The sequence below is a fragment of the Grus americana genome, chromosome 16 (assembly GCF_028858705.1).
Source record: "Grus americana isolate bGruAme1 chromosome 16, bGruAme1.mat, whole genome shotgun sequence".
NCBI lineage: Eukaryota > Metazoa > Chordata > Aves > Gruiformes > Gruidae > Grus > Grus americana.
The window spans coordinates 10,968,116-10,995,511 of NC_072867.1; the positions used below are offsets into that span (position 1 = coordinate 10,968,116).

General features: G+C 35.6%; 1 protein-coding gene across 5 annotated transcripts in view; it reads right to left on the reverse strand.

Annotated features, from left to right (window-relative positions):
* Positions 1-1,605: 1,605 nt before the first annotated feature.
* The window catches only part of SFSWAP (splicing factor SWAP), a 47,344-nt gene continuing 21,553 nt past the window's right edge, over positions 1,606-27,396 (reverse strand). For 4 of the 5 annotated variants that reach the window (XM_054844170.1, XM_054844172.1, XM_054844175.1 and 1 more), the window contains exons 12-19: positions 26,453-26,686; positions 24,744-24,934; positions 13,964-14,229; positions 10,401-10,556; positions 8,893-9,018; positions 5,042-5,212; positions 4,394-4,466; positions 1,606-2,024 (exon numbers count right to left, since the gene is read on the reverse strand). In XM_054844170.1, coding sequence (XP_054700145.1) covers positions 1,959-2,024; positions 4,394-4,466; positions 5,042-5,212; positions 8,893-9,018; positions 10,401-10,556; positions 13,964-14,229; positions 24,744-24,934; positions 26,453-26,686 — 1,283 coding nt within the window. In that variant the 3' untranslated portion in view covers positions 1,606-1,958. The remainder of the gene's footprint in view (positions 2,025-4,393; positions 4,467-5,041; positions 5,213-8,892; positions 9,019-10,400; positions 10,557-13,963; positions 14,230-24,743; positions 24,935-26,452; positions 26,687-27,396) is intronic. The other variant, XM_054844171.1, reaches the window with a different exon arrangement.

The following is a 27,396-nucleotide window of genomic DNA, read 5'->3' on the forward strand; positions in this document are numbered from 1 at the left end:
ATTTTAAGTAGTCATTAAAGCAACAACCTTTCCAAAGAGAATAAATCTGCAAAGCAGCAGCAAAACAAGCTGCCCAGTCTATTTTATCAAAGAGTTGGGCTTTTTTCCTGTTACGTGACAAACAACTGGCATCCAAGCTGCCAATTATTTAACCATGGTGAGACTTTAAACTCCATTTATGAGGTAAAAATAAAGCTGCTGTAAATTTAACACTGCACAACAATCTACAACAGCTGCCTAGGAAATTTACTTTATGTCCTTTTTTATCTCTGCCTCTACCAGTACTGTTTCATCAACTCATACAGAGAAAATGTTATCTCTCTCACACTGGTTGAAAGTTATTTTTGTCCTAGTCAAAACATTACAAATAACTTTGACATAATTAGGTAAATGGTAGATAACATGATTCTACATTACCATGTAGATGGCTCTGTTTCATCACAATTTATGTGCATAATGAAATTTCTCTCCATCGGACACAGCATTTTAGATTGTTTGTAGGAGTGTAAATTCTGCTAATAGTTACTGGCCAAAAATTAAAAAGAAACCTGATTGATTATTGTTTCCAGTGGTTTAAATATCGTTCTCTCATGCCAAGTGAGCACCAGCAAGTGGCACACCAACTACCATTTTGACCATCATACTACTCAAAGCTTGAATTATATCAACACATTGTTTCTCCTCCCCCTGCTTTGAACAAAAAGCTTTTGGAGTTATTAATCCGTGTAGTTCGATGTAGCTAACTTACCAACTAGTCTGTGAATAAGCGTAAACTTTACCACATTCATTTCTCTAATCCATCTCCAACCTCCACCTACTCTATAAAATTTGAGAAAATTAGGACATGAGTCACTATAACCACAATCTTTCTGATTCTAGATCAGAGAGTTTTTTTGGGATCATTAAAAGCCCCGATTCCACTCTTTCTGGAATCAGATAACTGCCAATACGGGCACCTTTTAAATACATCAACTATTACAAAACCTCATAGTTACAGCAGGCTTGGGGGAAAATTCACACATGCCTTTTTGTACTCATTTTAAGAGTATTTCAATTAAAAAAAATAGTCTCAGTGTACAAGAATGCATAATAAACAAATGTGCAATTATAATGAGGTCGCAAGCTTTCTGAAAAGTGTTAATTGCTATATGTCAGTAAAACATAAGTTAGTAAGCATCTCTCAACCATATGGAAGATGTTAAATCAGAAGAATGCTGGATTTCTGTAAAGTATGCCTGTTGAATGACCACAAAAATACACTGTCTTTTCTGTAGCTAACTAGAGAGAACAAGGCACATTAAGACCAAGGGCTACTGACCATTAGTTACTGACTTCCTCCAATGGAGGCTCAGAGATCTTTCTAAATGATGGACAGAAAATCACATCCCTTGTCCAAAAACTGTCCACTACTAACATCCAAGCAAACAGGCATTCTCCTTAGATCATTTCGTGCATGAAGGAAGATAAAAAGTATTTCTCACCTTAAGGTGGTCAGGCAGGCTAGACATTTGTTATTTCAAAAAGCAGAAAGTACCAAAGAAAAAGAAACTTAATTTGTAACCAAAGTCAACCGCAAACAACTAAGGACTCCACAAAAACTCTAGCTAATGAAAGATGTTTCCTTCTTTATTATTGTGTAATACTTCTTTCACAGAAACATGGTATTTACAAATATACACATACAGACTGCTGATCATAAAATGTTACTGAAGAATTAGTCAAAAAATCAATTTACAAAAACCAAAAACTTTCCAAAGATATTCTGGCTGAAAAAGTTTAATGAAATTTCAAGGAGACGCTTCTGTACAGAAAGATAGGTTTTAGCTCCTCAAGTTCTGGTAATATTAGACGAATTGTGAACCAAGTGAGCTAAGCTCAGCTGTACATTTGAGATGAGGCAGGTTTTTTTTAATATTGTTCTTTTTCACACAATTTCTTGATGGTCAGTTCAACAGGTCTCAGGAGGCACTAGTTTGTATGTTTTTGGAAGCTGCAAGCATTGCTCTCACTTTGGCCATAAGATCCTGTAGAAAATAAAAGGAAAATGATCAGACATTTCTGGGCTTTGAACAGAGCTAAAGCATGTGATTGCAAAAACCTGCATGAAGGGTTAGCTTATGCTCTGTCATAGAATACTTAGATTCACGATCATCAGATGTTAACAGTCCCTAGGCTAAATGAGTGAAATACTTTGGAGAAAGTTCCTATGACAGCAACTGAAGTCTGGTTTTACTACAATGCTACCAATACGTAGCATTGTAAATATTTAGCTATGTAAATATTAGCTAAGTATTAGCATATGTAGCTATGTAAATATTTAGAGCAGTTTCTATACAACAAAACACAGAAATCACATCAACTGAAATGGAAAGAAACTATGACCATATCTTCACAAAAACCATAATGAACACACCGCTACTAACCAGTGAAGGTTTAAACAAGAAAAAAAAAAGAAAAAAGAAAAAGAGAGCTGGTAAGAAGAGAGTGCTAACAATTACTCTATAACAGAAAGTTTTTTTGCTTTCTTTGTAAACTTGAACCAAAAACGTAGATAGCAGCAGTATTTTCACATGACAGTGACTGAAATATTAGGACTGTTGTGAAACCAAATAGCAATTCTCAGTCTTGTCTGAGTATGCAGTGGGAACAATGTTACAAAAGAAAATGAAATTTCATGTAAATACCATTGAATAATTGGGTTGCTAAAAATTATCACAAAATAAAAAGTGAGTATCAGTAATGAATTGAAGTTACTGAAAACATTTCTTCACAAATGCAATATAAATGAATTAAAATCCTTAGTTCTTTTAAAGCACTTTTCATCTGAAGCTCTCAAAACACTTCATAGGGGAATTCAGCATCATTATTCCACTTTACAGATGGAAGGATTTGAAAAGAAAAGATACTGAATTGGTCAGGGTCAGGCAGCACACTGGCAGCAAAATAATCTTACTAATAATTAGGTAAATTACATTTCTTTGGGCCCTTAAAAAGATGCTAAACTAATCTGCGTTGGGAAATATCTTGCAGATTCATGAAAGTTTCATTCCTCTTTTTTACTTTTTGTAAATACTAAGAACTGTATTTTAATACAGTAATCTTTCCTTCTCTTACAGCTGCACTTCAAGTAAGCAGACTAATATTAAACCGGCAAATGCCATGCTGTAAGCAGTGTTTAACCCAAGAAATGCATGAACCAATTACCTTTCGCTGAAGGGTATATGTTTTTAAAGGATGGGAGGTTTACTCTACTTTGAGGACCGTGATGTAGTTCGTATCTCATTTCTCATATCAGAAATTTTCATGCATTTGTTTGGCAGTCTAAGAAGTGCTATAGCATTAGTACTCCATTTTCTTTCTCCGGTGCCTATACTTGCTATTTTCTATTTTCCTGAACATTCTTGTTTGGGGTTTCTCATAAAAAACCCCAGATCAAATATGGTATTTAAGGTTCTAGTCTACTAGTATTAATTCCCAACTACCACTATTTCCCTAGCGGAACTAAATCTTTCAACAATATTAATTTATTGAAGGAATAATCTATCCATTGAAAAAAAATGAGAATATAAAAAGCAACTCTGATTATATATTGTAAATTTTCCACAGCATAATTAAGAGCTTTCCTCCCCTAAACTTGGCATATTCAATTGAAAGAAAGTTAAATATGCATGAAGATTCTAAAAGGATGAGTGAAATTAAAATTTTTAAAGAGTGATACCATGCAGTAGTTTTCAAAAAAGGAATGGAATTATTTTGATGGAGGTTGGGTATCTTAAAACTGCATTAGGGAAGCTGAATGCATTTAGATTATTGCACAGCATACAGAGGCACATATGCTATGATTCACAGCAAACTTGAATATATCAACGAAATCATAACAACAATAGTTCAGAGACATAAACAGCAATGAGGGTAAGATAAGTGAGCCGAAGATACTGCTTCATGCAAAGCATATCTTTACTTCAGTTTGGAAGAGGACATATTTTTCCCTCTACTGCCAACACTACAAACTTAGCCTTTGCCAAGGTATTTCTCCTTCCTTCCTTCTTCCACAAAACTTGTTACGAGCACTGCGTGTTAAGATGGGCTCTCAGTAATACCTGCTATTGGTAAATGGGGTACTGTAGCACAATATGGACTTTCATATCTTAACAGTGGAAATACTGCAGCATCATGAATTTAGCTTGGTCTTTAGAGGCTTGATTAAACTTGAAAGGACAGTAGCTAGAGAAGCAACAAAATTGTTTTTCTCATAAGCAAACAGATTAAGAATGACAATGAACACGTCTCTACATCATATGCAAAGCTCAGAATTGTACAAGGTAGTAAGAGAAGAAACAATATGATGGACACACTTAATTAGGCAACATACTCTGAATTTGTTTATTTGTACCTGAGTGATTTTACTCTGCACTGAAGACACAATTGCTGAAGAAATTTGGCCATCTTTTTCCTGAGAAACTCCCCTAAAAAATAAAATCAGAAATTTATAGTAAATGTTTTAAAAATGCATTTCACTCACCGTCATGATTTTGGGTTTTATTGTACAAGTCTCTCATATGTTATTCGACAGTTCTCTCATTCAACTAGAAGCCATAAGTTACAGCCAGAAGAGTCACTCATACATCTGATACAGAGAAATCTGAACAGCAGCCTAGGAATTAACAGGACTGTTCTATATTCTGTAGAAATAATTTAATTATGAATCTTGCACACACGTTACAATTCAAACCACTCTATTAAAATTCTACTTCAAAGAGTTATTCCATTTAGTCAGAGTTTCCAATTTCTAACTTAGAATTAGGCTGCAGAATTTTCTGTACCAGTTTTACTGTAAGAGTATGTCGAGATGTTTACTCCAGTAGGCAACAGGATCCAATGGCTTCATTAGACTGATGCACATAGTGCTGTCCTCTCAGTGATTTCTGCTTTTAATATGCACACATTACACACACACACAGAGCTCCTCAGCGTGCAAGTTAGGTCAAAAGACACATTCACAGTCAAGAGACATCAGTATTACAGTAAAAGAGCATATTACCTGGAGCGTTCCTGGCTGGATTCCCTGCTCTCCACAGGAGAGACACTAGTTGAATGTACAGAATTTTTTTGTGTGGATGGTTTTCCTGGTGACATGGATGGTGAAGGAGATCTAGCTTTGGACTTGGTACGTGATCTAGATCGCCTCTTCTTCTTCTTTTCATGGGGACTTCTGTGTGAAGAAAATATTTTATTGAAGGATATTTAAAGCATTATTACACTAGCTCAGTTGAAGTTACTTTTCACACTTCTAAAAGCTTATGTAGCCGTCTTCCACAGGATACTTCTCATGCATTCAGTGAGCATTAGAGTCTTACCCCAATACTACACTTCTATGGTTGTGCAAAATACTTTCTCAGAAGCTCTTTTCAACATATTACATTATGCTACTACTACTACCCATGGTTCTCACTTGGAGTGCTGCTTCATGGGTACACAGGAATTACTGGCCAGTATTTGATAGTTTGAAGGATTACAGTGAAAAGTCTGTCACTGGAGATTTCCAGAATAACTTTGCTAGCGGAAAGTTCCTTCCCAAACATCAGACACTTAGACTATAATGAGAAATGTCATTTACAATTTTCCTAGCTTATAAGTGAGCAAACGATGGAATCACAGCTATGCAGAAGATCTACAAGGCAAATCCATGGTTTGTTTGTTTGCTTTTTAAAAGAAATTACCCCTTTCCTTGTGATCTAATCTATAATGCCACAGGGTCAAAATTATAAACAAGCTCTTGTATGCCACTCAAACAAACCTAAACCTAGCAACACGTTTCAAGTGCAAACCATTTATGACTTGAAAATTAGATACACAAATGTTTGTCACAATGAGAGCTGGAACAAAGGACTTACAGGTACCTGATGTGTTCAATATTGACAGAAGGGGAGAACAGAAGTAGTGTCCTCATAGGCAATATTAAGCTCAAAGAGAATTCAATTAGTACTATACTAGAGACAGAACTATCAAAATCTTTATACATGGTTATGAATTTATGTCTGTATTATTTACATACAAGTATTGATATTACTGTAATATGCATTACTAGAGTAATGCCTTAGAGTTAGGCAATACCTCATTGTAGGCACCTCCGTCTAGCATGCACTGCTAGAAGTCTATTCAGAAGAATGTTGTTGAAGCTTCTAACTCTTAAAACACTGTAAAACTTCGAGCCATCTTTTAAGTATCACATCATTGGTTCCTTTATTTTGATTTTCTTAGGAGTTTGCTACTTTAAAAGCAGCTACACTATAACATATTAAATTCTCATATAAGTACTGTACACCTCTGATGCTTAGAATTTATCATACAAATATCCAATTTTTATATAGAATGTAACATTCAAGACTTAAAATTGCAAAACCTCCTTACACTTTTCTTGCATAAATGATCATTAAGTGGTAGAAGAAAAAACCCACAGCTCTACTGGCCTCTACCATTTCCATGACTATACAAAAAACATCAGCTACAAAGTCAGTTATTCCTTGACTAGCTAATTAAATATTGCAATTGCTCAGTTTCTTAAAACATCATGAAGTAATCAAGCTGTGAACATATTTCATACTTAACTCTTGAAAATCTCAGCAAACATTCATCATGCAAGAAGAATATTTTATAGTAAGCTTTTTTGGTATTTTTCATCTCAGATTATGATGAACAAACATCATAACAGCTGAATGAACGTGTCCATCAATTTTCTATTTTTAGAACCGTCCATTTGCTAAAACTAGGCTTATTTTTTTAATATTTTTCTAGGTATAAAAGCTAGCATAAAATAACCATGCATATTCTCTGTGGAAAGTAATTCACTGCAGTCAGATTAAAACTCTAATTTACATTTGACTTCTTTTTAAAGTGACTATGATGGCAACTGAGGTACAGGATAAGCAGAAGAAAAAACAATTGTTATATTTATTCTGAAGTACACCTCCTTCTACAAGCAGTGAGCCAGTAATTCCCAAACATGACAAAGTAAAGCATAGCTTCCTAGTTTTTACATATTTTATTATGGAAATATACCTAAAAATTTACAAGCAATGCTAGCTATTCAGCATCATGACTGATATCAGATTAATACCCTGAGCAAGTTTAAAACACTGCAGTGTTTATTAATTCTAATTTTCAGTCCTCTGACAGTAGCGGATTCTAAAGCTTACCTGCCTCTGAGTGTAACCACTCAAGATGACTGCTGCCACCACGTAAGATTGAAGCCTGCCCTCAGCTATCAGGCAAAATATACATTGCTCACTTGTAGAAAGTCCAAGTAAACTAATTAGCTTTTAACAGACCTTGAACCTAAACCTTACTTCCATTACACCACTGCAAAGAATCTACTCCATAACTGAAGATGAAAACTGGTCCATCACAGCATCTACATTTTTAATTGAAAATTTAACATGTCTGCCCTAACATGGCTGAAACAGTAGGCTTTCTGCCATCAGAGTTGCAAAACATCTTCATTTGTGTTTAACTACAATAGTCTTTCTGCAGCTTACATTTTTTGCACTTAGTACCATATTTTATTGTGTAGTGTTCCATTTTCCTCTTTGAGGCCTAACAAAAGTTTACGATTTCCACCTCTATAAACAATACTGTTTAAAAAGGAATCTAGTTTGTTTCACAAATGTCATCATCATTTACCACTTGGAATGGCATAGCTCTAAAAATAATTTACAGCTTAAAGTGCTGAATGGTCAAGCAGCAGACACACCAAAACTGCATTAAAAATAGCACAGAGCTGTAAAAAATGCTTGTGTGTGTTTATAAGAAGAAAAATATTTAAGCTTCCATATATTTTCTGCTTAACCAAATTTGCATGCTGAATTCCACAGAAGCCTCTATTATCTCGAGTTGATGAATGTGAAAACTGAATCAGCTGAAGTATACTGATGAAGTTCTCAATTATATATATTGCACATCAATTAATTAGAGGCTGTCAAGAGATAGAAAGTTATCTTAAGAAACAATAGAAACTTTTTAATAATCTTGAAGTTGAAAGTGATCTCTTTGCTTCTTATTCCACAAGAGGTATGAAAAACAGGTTAAAGACTAAATCTTCACCAATGAGAAGAAAAATTCTGCATGCTCAGTTTAGTAACTTCAATGTGTTGGGTTTTGTGTACATTTGAGGTGTACATACACAAGCATGAAAAATTTTCACTTCCTTGCATGCTGAAGACACAACATGCCACAAAACATTAGACACACAAAACATTTCAAAGCCTTCTGGGCACGCATTTTCCAGATGTTTTTCTTCTGCAATTGGTGAGCTGAAATAATGGTTGGTATGCCATTTTGATTATAATAGGTGCAGAGAGACTACATGCAAGGTGCTCTCATAAAGGACATCTCCTGAGCCATATTTCACATTCCTCTCTGCCAGCAAAATAATTGCTAAACATAAAGCATATCGTTTGCTAAACTGGAGTTTCCCCTTATTTGTGCAGATATGATAAGATGTCAAGCAATATCAGTAGGAATAACATAATACCACTATACGATGCCTGTGCAGAGGTCATATAGCTTGCACAAGCAGAACACAAGAAAATGACCCAACAAGAAGGAAATATGAAGTCCAGATAAAATATGAACTCTCACAGCTAGGCGATAGTAGCGCATTAACATTCCCTGATTTGGTCGTATGTTTGGGTGTTCAAACATATACAAGAATGGAGAAGAAGAACGAGTGCTGCTATTATTTTTTTTTTCTCCATAGAAGTATTTGTCTATTAAAATAAAGGTCCAGAACATAAAAACCTAAGTTCTACCTAGGAAGTATCCAACACATCAGGCAATGTTTGAAGTCTCTTATGACACCAGGACATAACCTTCTCCAAGTCTGGGTATACTTACTTGGAACGTGGACGTTTCCTACTATTTCCAGGACTATTACTAATGCGATAAGCTGTTGGAACACTTCTTTCATCTCTCCGCCTTTCTGGTGTGTGAGCCCTTCTCCTAGGTGACCTTGATCGTGACCTGAGCAGGAAAAACACATCCAAAAGTTTGCTTTTTGTTACTTATTTCATTACTTTTATTTCAGTGGAATTGTGCTGTCACCAAATGCAAATATAACAGCCTTCAAATGCCTATTTTATACCAACATGGAGTAATTAGTCTCCAAGACTTGTCAGCTGCATAAAAATTTCTTACCTATCCAAGATATTTAGGATGTAGTTATCCATTGCTTTTCACTCCCAACAGGGGGGGGACAAAAAAGCAATTATTTTTTGGTATTGTGTGCTACTGTCAACTGCTCTATTAGTAGGTGGGAAAGTTTTTCTTTAGTGTTACCTTTTGTGGCAACAGAATTTACTAACATTGGCATGCAGAAGTCCAATTTGGCTCAAAGCCTGGGATTGTCAGGCCTGATCTTGTCTTCTCAAATTAGTAGTATGTTTTTAGAACTGCTGCATCACAGAGATAAATATAAGTTTTTGTTTTCAGTGCATCTCCAACATTGACAAGTCCAGGAAATTCTGTCCCTGATGCTGCAGAATAATTCTAGCACAGCCAATATTTTCACCTGTGCAAGTGACCAACAACCCATGATCAGTGTTGTTTGGCACTAGCACTTTGACTTGAGATATTTTTCCTAGAAAAGTGAGAGAGAGAAAGAGATCAAGAAGGAAAAAAGAAAGCATGCCCAATTATGATCAAAGATCAACTTAAGAGCTTAGAAAAGAAAAAAGAAAGCATGCCCAGTTAAGATCAGAGATCAACTTGAGAGCTTAACTCTTTTTCTCTATGATTTGGAATTAAGTGCATGTGCAAGTAAAACCTGAGTATTTCTTAATAACAAAATAAATGGAATGAGAAAAGTCCTGAGAGATGGAAGGGAGGGGGGAAGATGGAGAAGGGGGCAATTCAGGGATCCAGCTTGGAAAAAAGAAAAAAAACAACCAAACCACAAATCCACCCAAAATTGCTGATAGTAAGTTAGTTTTATTCTCATTAAAATATATAGTTCTAATAATTTTACTTCTATTTGCTTATTTATTTTAAAGCCTCTCTTATTTGTTTACTATATGTATGTCATTCCACATATACCAAACATTCATGTTCTTGAAAATGCTTAATTTGCAGTGGCTAAAAGACAAGCCATTTGTGAAATCACTGATCTGCAGACTCACACCATATAATACCATATAATATATACACACACACTCCTGAGCCATTTCTCTTACATCTACAACAAAAAAGATCAACTGAAAATGAAAAAAAAGTAATCGCAATGGCAGTTAAGTGTTGCAGATTAACTGCTTTGTGACTTAGAAATCTGATCTTTACCAGGCCATTCAGAAGGATTAAAAAAGGAAAAAAACCCAACAGATTATAAAGTTTGGGGGTCAGTCAGACACCTTGACGTTTTACCAGGATTTCCCTCAAAAAAGCTCCAGCAGTCAAATCTTTTCGTTGTCGAAGTTGCCTGATAATTTTCCCACTCTGTTGCTGCTGCCATTGATGAGCTGCTCAGACTCGGCTCCATGCTCAGTGTCCCTGTGGATGCTGTGAGTCTGTGATATGGAGGCACACACTTCACATTCAGAATAAAATGTGCTAGTTTTGGCATTAACTAGAATCCTGAAAAGGCTCAGTCCCTTAAACAAAAGCTGAACCTTAGTGAAACATGCCTCTATGGACCAGCCTAAAAAAAGTCCAAACAATCAGAAAGGAAAAGGCATTAGCTTCATTTTTATGAACTGATGTTTGTGGTTCTACAACATTCTTCCAATCACCAAATGTTAAGAACTTAGGCCATTAGCTTCAAACAATTAACAGCTTAACAGTTTTACTGCAATACATCAATTATTACTTTCATTAGAATGTTATTTCAAAAGGCATTCTATATTCTATTCCTTTAAAGACAGTATCACTTGTGTTTAGTAGGGTCCCAAAAGTTCAAAGGGTTATGAAGCTTGGCATGTCTCATTACAAATTAGGAATTAAACTATGTGAATAGACACTGCCTCAGTAGTAAGAAAATCAGTTTGAAGGAGGAAAAAAGCCAAAACAATAAACAACCAACCAACCTTTTTTACAAAGAACAGCTACTTCCAAGTCTCAAATTCCTAACTGTGAGGCAAAAAGTCTCACACAAACACACACACAGAGAGGTGTAATCTATCCAAACTTATTGAAAAGTAACCTGTTAATAAAGTATGCCACTACTAATTACTGTTTATAGCTCATTACCTGTATAAATTACATGGCTTAGTACTACTCTGTTACTAGACAGTATAAAGAAAAACGATCAATATCAAAGAGAAGTTTAGACTTTCCATCTTTAGTTCAAAATGAAGATCCAAATTTCATCTAATCAAATCGCTACATCATTCAGTACGTAACAAGTGCCCCTGCCTCCCTTCCTCTCCTCTCACATACACAGACAACCATGCTCACACGTATATCATTAGCTTAGATCCTATACTATAAAGATCTATTGGTAGAAAACAGAGATTCAGATGAACATGGTCATTATTTACACTTACTGCCAAACAGCTGTGAAACCTAACTTCTCAGCCAGAACAGCACATGGAAAAACCCCGTGACCTACACTGCTCGAAAGAGCACCGCTGTCAGGTACATTTCACATCAAACTTTTTAATGGTGCTTTGAAGTCAATTAGAAAAAAAGACAGTAATGAAGCATTTACTACAGATGACTGAAAGGTACCAAAGGCTGTTTGTTTTCCAAGACAGATTTAACAAATGTGCCCCATCTTTGACATTAAGTACTTATTTGTAATAAGTAATTATCTCTTTGGGATAAGCAGCTCCAAAGCAATCCCCACTGCAATACCTTACAGCACTTTTGGACATGGTTTACTGTTTGTATGACTTTTGTTTAACTTTAATCTGTCATGTTGGTCTAGAATTAAGACTGTACAATACCAGGAGCTTTATGGGACTGATTTTAGTAGAGACATTTTGTTCCAGAAAATAACATGCATTTATACAGAGAATAGCTGTTAGCAATTGCATTAGCAATATGCATTTTGGAAAAAAAATAAACAAACCCAAAAAGAAGAGCTTGAAAAGTATACTGAACATCACTTCAATAATGAGCAAAGAAAGTTACTGCAAATTTCTGTGGTTAACTTCAATTCCTACATCTCATTCCCTATTAACTTGTCACAATAAGTTATATGGTAAAGGTGATCTTTAATCTTTTTGAAACAACTTATACCATTAAATAGTAATTGCTCAAAGTGGTTTTAAACAGAAGCTCAACTAATGTCTATATGGAACCTCACAAAATTTAAGGCTTTAAGACCATTCCCCAAATACAGGGCATATGTTGAGTGGTCATTATTACAATTTAGAGATTACAATTCATTATCACCTGAATGCAATATAGTCTAATGAAAAATTATGCAATAAGCATAGCTCCTCTTTTGGTTGTCAAGGTTAATTTAAATATCGTTTAAATAACTTCAAATCCAAAATATTTGTTTTCACTGTGTAGATACTTCAAACCTAGTAAGCTACTCTAAGTTATGAAAGTTAGTTTATTAAGAAAAAGATTATTTGTTATTCTAAATTATTTGATTAACAGGAACTGGAGCAGTAATTACTACAGAAAAGGAAAATTCCAGCTCTTTTCAGTCCCCTCTTCAGGTAAAATAAAGCATCAATAATCACTTCATATTGGAATTTGTAGGTTAGAATATACATTTTGAACAGAATAAGGCAACAAAATCTCAAAATGAAATGGCACACAGTATTTTGCAATGTGCCTTATAGCACAGAGCATCATGACCACCTATTGTCAAAGGCAGTCAAATAAGTAGCATATCAGACTGATCGTTTCAGCCCAAATTACGTTCACTTAATTCCTTGCATCTCTGAATAGCAAAAATGTCTTCAAAATATTGCATTTAACCTGAAAAATCTAATATAAAATAAAAAGGTGTAATGTGTTAACCCTTACTCATATTACTGTAGTTAGAAACTTTGTTGAACAAACAAAAAAATGCACAAGAAATATATAAGATGAGATTTGTCGCACCACCGCAAAGGGCTAGAAGCTGCTTTTTAGGAAGAAGCATATGTTAGAGACATGGCCACAAAGATAAAGGAATGTATGATTTTGCATGCATCACATCGCTATACAGCTGCAGTAGTATTTGTATGAGCAATTTGTTTGAACTACAAGTTACTTAAACACTGTCCTGTAGCATGATCCAGAGAAAGCAACCTCAAGAATAAGCCCTTCCTACTGAGCACAACAACTGCTATGTGGCAGGGCATTCAGATACAACAAATTTTACAGACAGTAAACTTTAAAGATGCCTAGACTCAAATGTCTTAGATGTAATTAACAGTATTAATATAAGACAATATATATAATCTTATAGCTGGATAATTAACGTAGTGAATTTAATCTCATTAATGATTAAATATAGAGTTAACGCACTGGGCTACATTCTTCTATGGTCTCCCTTCCTCATCAACTCTTTTCTCACCCTCCTTGGATTCCTGTCATATCTCTCCTGCCATTCATCCCATCATATTTTTTCACATGCTACCCAACTGCTTGCTTTCCTTCTGAGCTTTGCTGTCCAACCACCTGGTTCTCTACCTCTATTTCTATGTAACAACAGCCACAGACTTATTAGCAAGCTCTCTTCCTGCTATAATCTCATTCCTAAGTATTATCACCAGGTGTTTCACAGATGAGAATGAAAAAGCATTTACTTGTACAAATTTTGCACTATGTAATTAGAAATTAATGATTTCTTATTTCTTTAAAACTACTTTCAAAGACCTTCCACATTTGACAGTATTTATTTACTGTCTTCAAGGTGACTACACCCTTTGTAATGGGTACAAAGACGCTTATATAATGGAAGAAGTGCAAAAATGTTTTAAGTGTTAGCCCATACAGAACACTAAAGAATATGTTTGGTTTCCAAACTCACCTTGAATGCCTGACAGTTCTATAGGCAGTGGGAAGTGAGTGCTTTGCTTTTGAATGTGATCTAGATCTGGATTTAGATGATGAATGATACTTCAATGGTGATCGGGATCTTGTCCGAGATCTTTTCTTGTGTTTTTTCCTTTTCTTTTCTTTTTCTTCATCCCTAGGAGGATCTCTGCTTTTGCTTGAAGCTCTTTCTGCTTGTTTAACTTCTAAGGTGGGTAAAGTTCTGATTGCAGTCACAGGACATGGTATGCTATTGACGCTCTGAAATCAAAGGTAAACAAAGAACAGTGTTCAATATTCAAAGTTGCAGGCAAATTTTTAATTTGAGAAAGTTCTATAACTGTGGACAACACATAAGCATCTCTAGACCTTTACACTAAACGGAGGGCTATTATCTACTCCTGTGCACGCCACATACATGCGCATTCTGGCAAAGAAACTTAAGATATCCTGCTTGGTATTCCTGCCAATATACGATATAAGGTTTTTTTGCAGAAATGCTGGATAACGAGTACAACAGCAAGGAAAATAATAACTAACAATCACCTTATGTTTTTTGACTCATGTAAGTGTGTGAGATATACATCCATCTTAAGAAAGTAGTTAAAGCAATACCAATCTAACCTCCCACGAATGCTTTAAAACCTCACAGTGCTGCATCAGTATTATGTAAAGTGTGTGTAAGTAAGGCTGACATCTTCAAAAACATGCATCTAGTAACATTTAACGGCGGCCTATACAGTTCCCCAAAGATACATACGCAAGCTCGGATACGCATGCTAAGACTGTCAGCTTAACTAGGACATAGTTCTGAAGTTTTCACCTTTACTTTTTAGAAGAAATTTTTATTAAAAAAGGATAAGCCTGAAAATACATTCGGGAACTACTGACATTCAAAGTTAAGTTTCAGTGTCACTTTCATCACTGAACTGTGCTGTTTAGATTACAACCTCAAGGAAAACAGCAAAATGAATTAGTGTTGATAAACTTTATTTCTGTACCTTGTGAAATAAATGTTTTGCATGTAAAGGGCTGGGAAGATAACAAAAATGATTAATCTCAAAGATAGAAGACGTCCATGCACAATTCATGCTCAGTGAGTAATTCTGACTGCAGTCAGTTACGCAAAACAGACCATAGCCCAAGAAATTTTCAAATTATCAGCTTGTACCTCAGAGGTTCTGCTCAATACCTTGTTTAGAACAATTCACGCCAGGCACTATAGATATGCTCCTCATTTCAAAGCCTGTCATTCCCCCAGCTGCCATTTCAAGGCAACTGGAGAAATCAGTTTCCCTCTGTCATAATTTCTGCTCCACCTGGTCTGTCACTTTCACTGTTTGATGCTTACCGTGATTGGAATAAAAAGTAACACATTAAAACCTGAAATAACCAAATTAGAAACAGATGATCTTTTCCTTTCTCTTTACCCTTCTACTGTGAATATGTCAAGGCAATAATTGACCACATTTGAATAATCAGAAATCCAGCTTTGCTTCAAGTTAGAGAGTCATGACACTTTTCTGAGCTTTAACTGGTAACTGCTATCACAATATTTACAAAAATAGCAATGAAGTAGTACTAAAGTAGTTCGCTTCAAGGATTATAAACATTTTATAGCTTAATCATTTGAGTGACTGGTTTACCAGAGGCCCATTTCCAATGTCACTAACTTCACAATCCACATGTAATTGCAGACACCTCATCTCCAAACTTCAGAGTTTGAGACAACCGCAGCCGACTTTTGTTCCTTGACAATGTTATTCATCTCCCTATAAAGTATCCTAGTCTTCACTTTGAACACTACTGAATATGCAATAGACTAGTTTGCCTTGAAGTAGACACCTCTAATAGCTTGAAATGAAATAGCTGTAGGCAAAGTTAAGAGGAAAACAAGAGAGAGGAAAAAAAAAAACCAAGCCAGCTGTTTTCAGCGCCCAAGTTCATTTGGCAACATAAAAATCAAGGTATCATACCACTGCCAAAAAGGAAGTTAATAAACGAATGACATGTTTACTTTTAGCTCACACGCAGAGATTGTCTGAGCCATCAAGATAAAGAACCCCAAAATGCTAAGCACCTTTATGTATCCACCAAAAGCACAGGATGCTGAAACAGTGGGCTCTCCTTGACTTTCAGGATGCTTACACTAAACATTTCCAAGAAAAGCACAGCTGCAGGCTGGCTGGTTGCAGGTTCAGACGCCACTGCTTCAGGTTAATAAAGAATCATGTTTGAAGTAACTTTAGCTATCCCCAGGTGACTATGTAGGGTCTGGAGTGCAAGACAAAAGCTAACACACAGGGAGGTCACCTACCTGCCCAAACCTACACAACGCACTACTGCGACCAGGATATGAGGTGATAGTTGTCAGGTCACAACAGCACAAATCAACTGTGAACAAATGTGCCGATTCCTTCAGTGGCAACTCTGGTTGCCTTCAAGAAAAAAACATCACCAGCAAAATGACCTCATTCACCATTAGAGCAGAACATAGAGCTCAGTGAAAGAACTTAATGTTAGCAAGTTGCCAGGCCGCTAAGAATATTTCTAGGTTTATAAATAATGCTGCTGAATAAAAATATTGGGGGGGGGGGGGAAGTCTTAGTGTCTGGCAAACAGAAGCAGCTGACAGTGGTTTGTGCTTTTACTAGGGAAAACTGATCTAGGGAAACCAAGGTAATGGGAACTAAAACTGGAGGCACAAATGCAGAAAAAAATAAATACCAAAGCAAGCACAGACAGTGAGAGGTTATTCAGCATTTCCAAAAATACAGAAACGCTCTGTTTTACTGACCAGGCTCCACAAATCTGCAGTCCAGCAGAACACAGTTTTGGAAAGCATGGCAACAAAGTGGTTACCTGGATAATATTTCTTCTGCTCTGAACAGCTGAATTTTGCAGTAATTTGAATCCTATGTTAGATCAAAATTGGAAAGAGTGAAGAATGTCAGAACTGTGAAGAGTTAATCAAGAATTCTTTCACTTCATTAAAATCTGAAAAAACCTCCAGATTCTTTTCTGTACCTTTTTTACTGCACATTCCCCAAAGCTTATGGTGAGTATTCCCTGAGAATTAATAAGCAACTGTTTACCAGCAATGGAAGTGTATGATTGCTCTGCGCATCAAAGTGAGCAGTTACAGCTTTTAGAAGAGTTTGCCAGTCCTAGCCTCAATAAATTCACCCAAAATGATTAAATAGAAGTGATAAAAACATTTCCTATAGAATAAGTTCCTACAGAACAAATTAAATACTCAATACTCAAAGACTCAACAGTTTCATCAGAGTTTAGCTGCTGCACTGAAACATGTATTAACACTACATTGACTGTGATAAGTTCTGCAAAAACAGACAGAATTTTGCATTCTAAATTTTGAAGAACCAACTGTAAAGAAATTAGTGGCTCTGAATCTGTTTGCTGAATGGATCAATATGCCTTTGTATCTTGAATACTGTGAAGACTAAAAATCAAGGCATAGGAGATTCTTAGCTCCCTCATCTATCTTAATTAAGATGACAGTTCCTCATATTTACCTTTTTTCACTCCTATTAAATATTAATTAAATTATTTACAGTATGAGGAATTACAACTTTCATATAGTTTTTGATAGTAGGGTTCTTGCAATAAAAAAAAGTTCCAAGTGCCAGCAAGCTATCCACCCCCCAATGCCACGTTAGTATGTGACATTTTGATTTATGTTTTTATCTATCCTTTCAAAAAAGCAAGATAAGGGAAATTTACAAACACACAGCCCCCTTCCATGCTAAACAGAAGATTAGATACCTAGATTCTGGGGGGGGGGAAAAAGTAGACTAAGAAATGAATGGCCCTGAAATATTCTAAAGCATTTTTTAAATACTTATTGGATGGTTTTCATTAGACAATTACTTTTTGCTTACAAATTAACATTAAGAAAATATGCAAACAAAAAATTATATTATACATTATTATTCCAAAGAGGCATGCAGTATTATCTGCAGTCCATTGCCAAAAAAGTAGGATCAACTACAGCAGTAAGTAGGAAAGACATACACTATCTACAGTTGTTGATAGCCCTGTCATACTTGGCAAAACTTGAATAGCATCTTATTTTTAAACATGGAAAACTTCTATTTCATTTGTAAACAGACTACTTTCCCCAGGAAAGAAAAAAAATTGTTACATACAGGACAAAAGTAAGGATAAGCCATCTAAAGAAACAAACGATAAAACAGAGCTTCAAAACAGGGAAGATGAAAGAGCCAAAAGTAGTTAAGTTTTGCTTTGTGCTATAGAATCTTTATATTCAAAAGCACAATGGCAGATGACATTTGGGACAAACCATTAAAATAGTTACTTTCAAATCCTGTGCTTCTCTGTTTTTGCAGCATTATGGTTCTGGATTTCTCTCCTTGTTTAAATTGGGTACTAAGGTTTATGCTGTTTGGGTATAACCAACTGTCTTACATGCATATCAAAGTACTATCACCCCTAAAGCATCTCTGACATAGGATAAAATATGAGAGATTAGCAGAATAATCTGTATTAGAAACCCATCAGACACACTATTAGTTAAATCATGCCCTGTAGACAAAAATCAGACTGTATTACACTTGCAGAACACCTGTCACTACATCAAATAACTTCTTTGAAGAAGACAAATACACTGTACCTTTGTCTAGCTAGCCACCAGTGCTGACCCCTTCTCCTATTTTTGTCAGGTATTACCAGCATCAGTAGATTCTGGGAGACATTTTATCAATTAAATTACTTTAATGGGCACTTACAACCAATTTCTCTGACAAAGAATGCAGGTTTGCAGGCCTGCCTTTGACAGGGAAAGCAGGGAGAAGACTTTACCTACACACCAAAAAACTTTTTCCTGGAAGCAATGATTTGGCAGCTTAGATTTTCCCCTCTGCAAGACTCCTATAACCTGCTACCATTATCAACCACTGTTAAGAGAAACAGTAAGCAAGCGTTCACCAGAAAGACACTGAACCATGCTGATTTTCTTCTGTGAGGCTTGGCTGCACACAGATGGAGAACTACAGCTCCATAACAGATTCTTTTCCTTTCTCTTTTTCAACCTTTTGCTCCCAGATGCACCTAAGAACAATGCTGCTCAGATGGACAGGGTTAGGGAATATCCAAAGTTTTGAATTTGCACATTTGCAGATAAACAGCATTTTAACCCCAGAAAAAGGTGGCAAAAACATTATAGGCCCACTATACCAAGTGTACTGTACCAAGGCCTACTACCAAGGGTGACACTTGTATTCAGAATTCAACTCATGCCAATAGCCAGCATATTTGCTTTATTACGTTGAATAATAATAAACAAAACCAAGCATACCATCTTAACGTGAGCTCTCCCAATGCTTAATCTACTTTATTCAGGGTTTGATAAATATATATAGAAAGGTGCACAACTAGCCTTTATTCTACTTATAAGTAGAACGTTTATATATAATATAAATATGTGATTTTAAAATTTAAATGTATTTTAATAATTTTGGAATAAGGTTTGCATTTCAGATTATTAAACACCTTACTTTATTTGTTTAAAAATAAAAAAGCACTTCAACGTAGCACTCCAGATAACCTGGCATATTCCAGCTCTGCATATCTAGAAGTACTGCAGCTGTGAAAAATACAGGTTGGTTGCTGTTGTAGGCCAAAGACCCTATGTTCCTTGCAGAATGATCACAACTTCTCTCTACTGACACCACCTGACAGATGTGCCAGTTGGTGTGGTTTTCTCATTACAAAAGTGTCTATGTGAACTATACATGTAAACACAAGAAGGAGATGCCACCTAGTTACTGTTTACCCATATCCTGAAAAAGGGTAAAGACTTCCCTAGCTACAACACTACTGGAAGCTAATCAGTTTTGGAAACTGAGCTATACTACACGTTTTTCAAGTACCGGTTCGAGGAAATATTATGCATAACTGTACTGTTGCAATGCATGCAAGAATGGTGAGGAGCCATTTGTGAAAAGCTGTGATGCTTCATTGCTCAAGCTCATTTTTCAGCCTTTTGTTCCTCTTGATTTCACTTTAAGGAAAAACAAGAAACCATATAAAAGAAATAATTCAGCTACAGAAAAAGTAGATCTGGCTATTTTTAAGATTCAACTGAAGCAAAAAAAAGCAGCTTAAAAGCACTATGTTCTGTGCTATCAACTGTCCTTTACATGCAGTTCGTAGAATCAATTTTGTTCAAAGGTATAACGTATAGTCAGTACCAGCATTTCTTTCAAGAAATACTAGGTATCAAGAAAATCTGACAGAGGTGAAAAAAGCTTTGCTCATTTAATGCATTTCCACACAGTGTGATAAGCAGGTTTTCAGCACATAAATACACTGTGTATACACACAAATAGCATTACTAGTTTTTATACAATTAGGCAGGGGCAATCTCATGGGAATTATGTATCTCCCATGGACATTCTCAACTCCTCTTCATGCTTTATTTTGCACCTCAGTCACTACTTTTTTTTTTTTGAGACATATTTTAAGCTACAAAATCATTCCACTACATTAACTCTATGACCACTGCATATCAATCTTTGTTTCCTGGACTCCTCATTGGATGCTCCTTCTCTCAAAGCAGGAGATGAAATATGTTAAGTCACATTTTTGGTGGACTTAAATACTTATTTATTTTTTCTTAATTTTCTGAAGTTTCCCCAATTAGTTCCACTGACCAAACCACGAAACTAATTTTACACATCTCTCTCTCTTGACTTCTTTTATATACTTTTTTTTTTTTAAAATCACAGTCACTGTAGTTACTTCTTGTTACTTTTGCAGTCGGTGTTTTTACATTCAGCTTTTTGCTTCTGAAACAACTGAAAAAGCTTAAAATCCCCTTGCGCTAGGTATTTATTTATAAACTGCTTCAGACATGATGCAGCTTACTGGATTCTCAGTATACAACAGAGGTTAACAAATCTGCAACATGATTTCACTTATCTTTTTCCCATAAAATTTCCTGAATCAAATGGGCTGTTACCAATAAGCAAACCAGGCAAGTAGAGCAAAAGGCAGATTACGCATTGGAACATTTTTTTCAAATGTGGCAAATGGAAAGACAACAGCTTGGAAAACATTCAGATTTCCAAATCAACTTTTATACCTATATGCATATATCTATATAAACATATATAAGCATGTCAATAAGCAAACTACACTTCATAGGAATATTATTTCCAAAGACATCATGGCATTTTTAGACTGTTCGTAAACACAGTACTAGCATTCCCAATACAGGAGTCAATTTCATTTCAAAAAGCAAGGTCACATCAGTAACATTTAAATATATATTTGAAATTCTAAATAAACCCTTTTATAAAGAAAACATCTTCAAAGCATTTCTATTGGTAAGACGCAGTGAAACTGGTCCTTAAAACTATTAAATATACTGGATTTTTTTGTGTGAGAAAGAGAGATGCCTTCTCTGAAACCGTACATATGTGGGAGAAGGAAAAAGAAGTTTTTAGCAAATCAGTTTACTGAGAAGTGGGATTAGGGTGCAGTATTTTGTTGAAAAGTTCACTTGCTTTTAGTAAGTTCAGCTTAGAACTTCAGTAAGTTTAGATGTGAGTGAGGACACTCATCTGCTCTTCTGAAAAAGTCAGCTGTTATTGAAGAGTTACTGGTTATTTCAGGCATTCTCTTAAAGAAAAATATCAAAAGAATCTTAGCTTAGAAATATCTATGCCCTTGACAAATCCCCTTGAGAAGGAGAGGAGAACGGCAAGTCTGGGGAGTTTTGCATTGTCATTGCCTCTTTGCATTCACTCTTCAATATATGTGGAAAAAAGTACTGAACACTTGTGTCAGCCAGGGAAAAATTGTCAGTAGTAGCAATGAGAATCCCAAACAGGATCTCTCTTGGGACGTGACCACACTCAATTCACAAATCTGCTACTCTATGCTGATATGGATCATCTAAACTGCAGGTACATCTCTTTCAATTGTCTGTTCTCTTGAAAATGTTTTGAGGTGTAATCGATGATTTATTTGGAAAAAATCAAGAACTGGGCAATGAACTACTTGTCAGGTACTGGAATTCTTTCTGTGGGAAAGGAAACGATGGAAAGCCATGTCATTCATTCTTGTCATCAGTCTGTCACAATCAACATATGAAATTTGCTATCAGTATCCAGAGATGAAGTTTTCCTCGATTAGCGCAACCAAGAGCAATTTACTGGATATTCTGGAAGCTATGTAATTCCAAAACCAGGAAACTGAGGTTCTACTTCCCAACAATATTTGTGTTTGCAATGTGCAAGGAAGGTTTGACTGCAGCATAAATAGACAAACACAGGAATTTCAACCTGGCTTATGTAGGATCCTGCAACAATACCCTAAGTGCATAAATTTCCAGCTCTGTTTAGGTTAAGTTTCAGGAAATTACAGAGTCTACACCAAATCCCATTCCTACTTTTTCCCCCAGCTGTTTACAGCTATGTCAGCGAAGACATAGGTCTAAGGTGACTGTTGAAAATTGATTTTGACAGTTTTCTTCCATTAAGAAAAGAGATTGTCTGGACTTGTTGGAGGTGTTTGTACAGGTGCTGGAAACACAGACTCCTCTGTCTTTTAGCAAGCATGCATCAGATCACACTGGATTGGGATGTGCTGATGATAAAAGGATGCTTGGGCTGAATAAAAATGGGTGACACTCCTGGAAGTAAAATTATCACTTAAGCTAAGCTAAGCACTATACTGGCAGAAAGAAAAGAGTGGCTCAGTGAAACAGTTGGAACCTAAATGGAAAATATACAATGTAAATGCAAAAGTGACTCCTCAATAGACAACGCAGCTCTGCTGCCAAAACCTGCAGATGGAAAGAAAAGCTTCAGGACAGTGCTACGATGCATGAACAAATCAATACTTGAAGGATTTTCCTATATAATAAATTCAAATCTGTCATTTAGGCTTTTAAAATTATAGTTATTTTACTGAAATCAGAAAGGGTTTATGCGAAACACATTATTTCTTAGCTATTTTAAACAGCATTCTCTGTTTATTAGTAGGAAAAAAGCAAATGATCAATACAGGGTTTTAAAGTTTGGTTTTATATTTCATTACTGTTTCATTACTAAAGTCTTTTGGCCCAAGATTCCTCTTTAATCCTGCCTACTTAAAAATTCTAAGTCTTATAAAACTGATTTCTAGAGGCTCTACCCAAAAATACATTTTTATTATAAGTACTCATCAACAGATTGACTGGTAATAGTTCTGTTTGCTGCAGAAGATAATGCCAACTAACTGAGTAGCCGTTACTTCTGCATGATAAATCCTCTTTTTCATCTTTGCGATAAATTCTAGTAATCTAACGTATGGCGATGAGAAATCAGCTTTTAATTTCCTTTGGAAACAACAGTCCAAACAGCCAAGTGGCAAGGGAACTTATTAGCAACTTTATTGTGTTCCTAAAACCTAATATTAAGTCTTTGTCAATATCCAGGTTACTCTTAGATTTTGCCTAAGAGTGCAAAATCATGATAAACTAGCCAAAACAGAGCTTCTGAAAGCCCTCAAACTGATATTACCCTAGTATTACCTATTGTGGTTGACTATCCGAACAATGAAAATGGGCACAAACAGAAAAGAGAATTACAAGGCAGAAGATGGAAAGCAGTCTGCCTCTGCCACATGACTATTTCCTAGTAGTTTTGTAGAAACAGGCAGAGGGTTCAAATTTCTAACACAACTATAAAAAAATTGTTCTTTGTAAGAAGCACTGGATACTAACACTCCAAACTGATTTGCTACAGAAAGATGCTTGCTTCTACTCTCCAAAATAAGAGATTCTGCTGAACAAACCCAATGGATTAGGTCATTTCATAATCAAGTAGGCACAGGCAGTGGGGCTACTTCCAGTTCTCCAGAAGACAGCTAGCAGAATGATTAGCCTCCTCAATTATTTCATCGTGACTTTGTTGTTTTAACTTTTCTTTGACTGTGCCCAGTGAATAACATGCATACATATATTTATTTGAATTTTGTGCCACTATCTGTAAATTTAGATTTTAAAAATCATATCCTTATAATAAAACAAAATCTTTTATAACTCCCATACTAAACTTAGACCTAAAAAAAGACAGAAAAACATCCTAGTATTCTAAGCTTTTAAAGAATTTACACAAAATACTCAACTAACACAGAGATGACGAAGAACAACCATTATATAGCCTAGGTTTTCTCCCACCTATGTATTTGTTTTCTCAATTAAGGATGTCCCAGCTAGAAACCTTAAATCACATAGATCCGTTCACTAACTATTCATCTCAGTTTCATGCCAGTTAATTTAGTAAAAATCAAACAACAAAACCCAGGAACAGATGCAAAATGAGTCTCAAAGTAAGCTCAGTTGCCTGTGAATTGTTTCTAAACTTGAAGATGTCTACTCACATCAAAACACACATTAAATAAGTAAATATCACAACAGATACCCAAATACTCTTGAAAGGTAAGCATTCTAATGCATGGTCTGCTGGTACAGAGTTAAACTTGCACACTCATTTTCCTTTCTGTAACTGGCTAACTGACCTCTGAATTATGCATCATATTTCTCTACCAGTTCTTTAACGACAGATGAGAGACATACGCAAGATAACTGAAAAAGATTAAGAGTATTTAAAATTCAAATTTCTCCCCATTTAGAAAAGCTTCTATCTCTCTTCAGTCAACTTCATAACACACTGTCAGATTCACAGTCGATAGGTAAGCTTTCTGCTAGCTTTATGGTAAAGAGAAATTTACTTCCTGCTTACCTCGTTACTGAAGGAATTCTCTTCAATTTTCTCAGTTTCTGCCTCTGCCAGAGGGTTCTTCAGGGTCTGCAAGAACAGTGCAGCTTTCCTTTTGCGCTCTGCTTGTAGCTGCTTTTCTTTTGATTCTTTGGAGGCCTGTGCAAGCTTCTCTCTTGCTGCAGCTGCTAATCTATCCTCTAGTTTCTGCTTTGCTAAGGAAGACAATTAAGCATTAAGTTTAGAGTGAGTCATACTTGAGGAACCTAGGTTTCCTTGAAACAAACATACACCCCACAACACAAACAGCCCCTCCAACCATTCTCAACCCTTTCTAATACATCCATTCAAAAACTTAAGGACATATCACCTTGAAATTATGAAATTCCAAGCATCTTAATTCATAGATACAGCATTTGCTTGATGAAAAGCAGTACAGGTGAAATAAAAATTTTTAAGCTTAAAGAAAATGACATGAAAATCCAATCCTAAAAATTCAGGATACTTGTGCTTTTCTATCTACAAAAGCTATCTAAAAAAGTAGTACTGTAAATTCAGAAGCTTCTTCTTGTATTTGTTAAAGCAATGCAAACTCTCCATTTTGCTCTTTCCACAGATCCAATCTTTACCTTACATTTTCCAGCCCTATTTACATACATCTTAAAATGTTTACACAAAGGGCTGCTCCAGAATTTTTCAGAAACTGTTTCACCATTGTTACAACCAACAGTTATTGTTATGTGATTACAGAAAGAGAATAAGCCAATTTACTTAACTATGTACCTAATGGATATTTTGTCTAACCTTTTTTGTCTTACACTTCCACTTTTATGTTCTGTGCATGTACAAGATGACTGGGTTTTTTGTTCAATTGCAGTTTTTCCAACACACAACTTTTTCCAAACATGTTTTATGCTTCATTTTTATTATCATACAAAATATTTCATATTTGCTTTAGATATGTATCACCACATCATACTCTCTGAGAAAGGAACTGCTACTTAGGAGCAAAAAACCATTCTGAAAATGAAAAATTAAATTCCTGTGGCATACTCATAGTTGTAAGAGAAATATTAAGTTTTTAAGCTAGTAAACACTGACAGCATCTCCACTTTATTAAACAATCTCTGCTGTGAAAAAGCCTTGGGGAGGAATGGGGGAAATTTGATCCCTTTAAAAGATCATTTCATTCAAATTCACACAGCATACCCTTCTGTCCTTACATACATAAACACAGTAACAGGGAAAACCCATACAAAGACTTAATGGCATTGCATTATAAGAGTAACAAAACATCAACAAGGTGATATTAGTCTGTATAGAGTGCTATGTAACTGAAAAATAGCTTGAAGCATTTCATTGTTCTCTGAAGGAAATGAGAAACGGACATGCCTTTTTGTGGGCTCTGTTAATGCAATCTGGAAACTAGAAGTTTAGAGTTTTACTCGGAGGTTGTAATGGAAAAACAAAATAAAATTCGGAAAGATTGTACATTAGGGCAAAGTACTCAACTCCAGTATGTTACAAGTTTGATTTTAGCTGAGCAGACAATGAAGACATCATTCTTAACAATAAGCAGGAGACTGTGGGAAAAGAAAAGAATTCTGATTCCTGTTAACGTGACACAGTGAAGATTCAAAATACCTAAAATGCCATGCTTATTCATATGACAGGTTTGCAGTTTGCCCGAAGGACTCAATCTTTCATTTTGTTTTCAGTGTAACATGGGATACCTTGTTTAGCTTCCAGCTCCTCCTGGGTAAGTTGAGGTTTTTTCTCTTCAGCAGCAGTACAAGGCGTGGTAACAGCTGGAGTATGGTTTGAAGCACTATTAGCATTCTCTTGGCCTTCCTTGCCCTCTTCTTCCTCCTCATCACTGTCATCATCTAATTTAACACGGTTTTTCTCCAAAGGAAGAAGGTCATTTTCTTTGGCCTTGATTGCAAAACTTATTGGAGCAAATGATGCTGTGAAGGAATGGGTAAGATTTTACACATCATTAGACTACAGTAGAAAGCAGGTTGAATTTCTTGACTTTATCCATTATTCATGCAGACTACACCACACACACAAAAAAAGAAAAACTTGTATCATCCTTACATTATACTAATTATTTTGGGGAAAAGGACAACACAATTTTTTAATTTTTTTTTTTTTTTTTAAAAAAACAAATGTTGGAAAATTCATTTGTCCTGTAAAGATCTCTCTCAAAGTCCTTTTCTAATATTTCAGTAGCAGCAGGGAAAAAGAAAGGTACTCTAAACCATCTCAGGAATTACATTTCCTGAGATGAGATAAATAATTTCCAATAATGTCCCAAATAAACTTTCATTTCAGTACTACTTCTTTTCCCAAATGAACAATCTATTCTTTCAGGTTTAAGATGAAAACACTCTGTGCTCAGGCTCCTTTCTGACACACTACAGTATGATACGGTCCCTTATGTTTCCTTCACACTAAATGGATGGTTTGCACAACAATAGCATTTGGCAGGCTCACAGAACAGTATTTAAAGACTTATTTCCATCTATATGAAAATTAATTACTTTGGGGAGTTAACAACGTTTCATTACAGGAGATACAAACACAAAAGCTAAGTACTTTTCCCAAAATGTCTTAGCTAGCTTGCTATCGCAAGATTGGTGGTCAACTATTCCTTTTAAGCAGCCCCTACCAC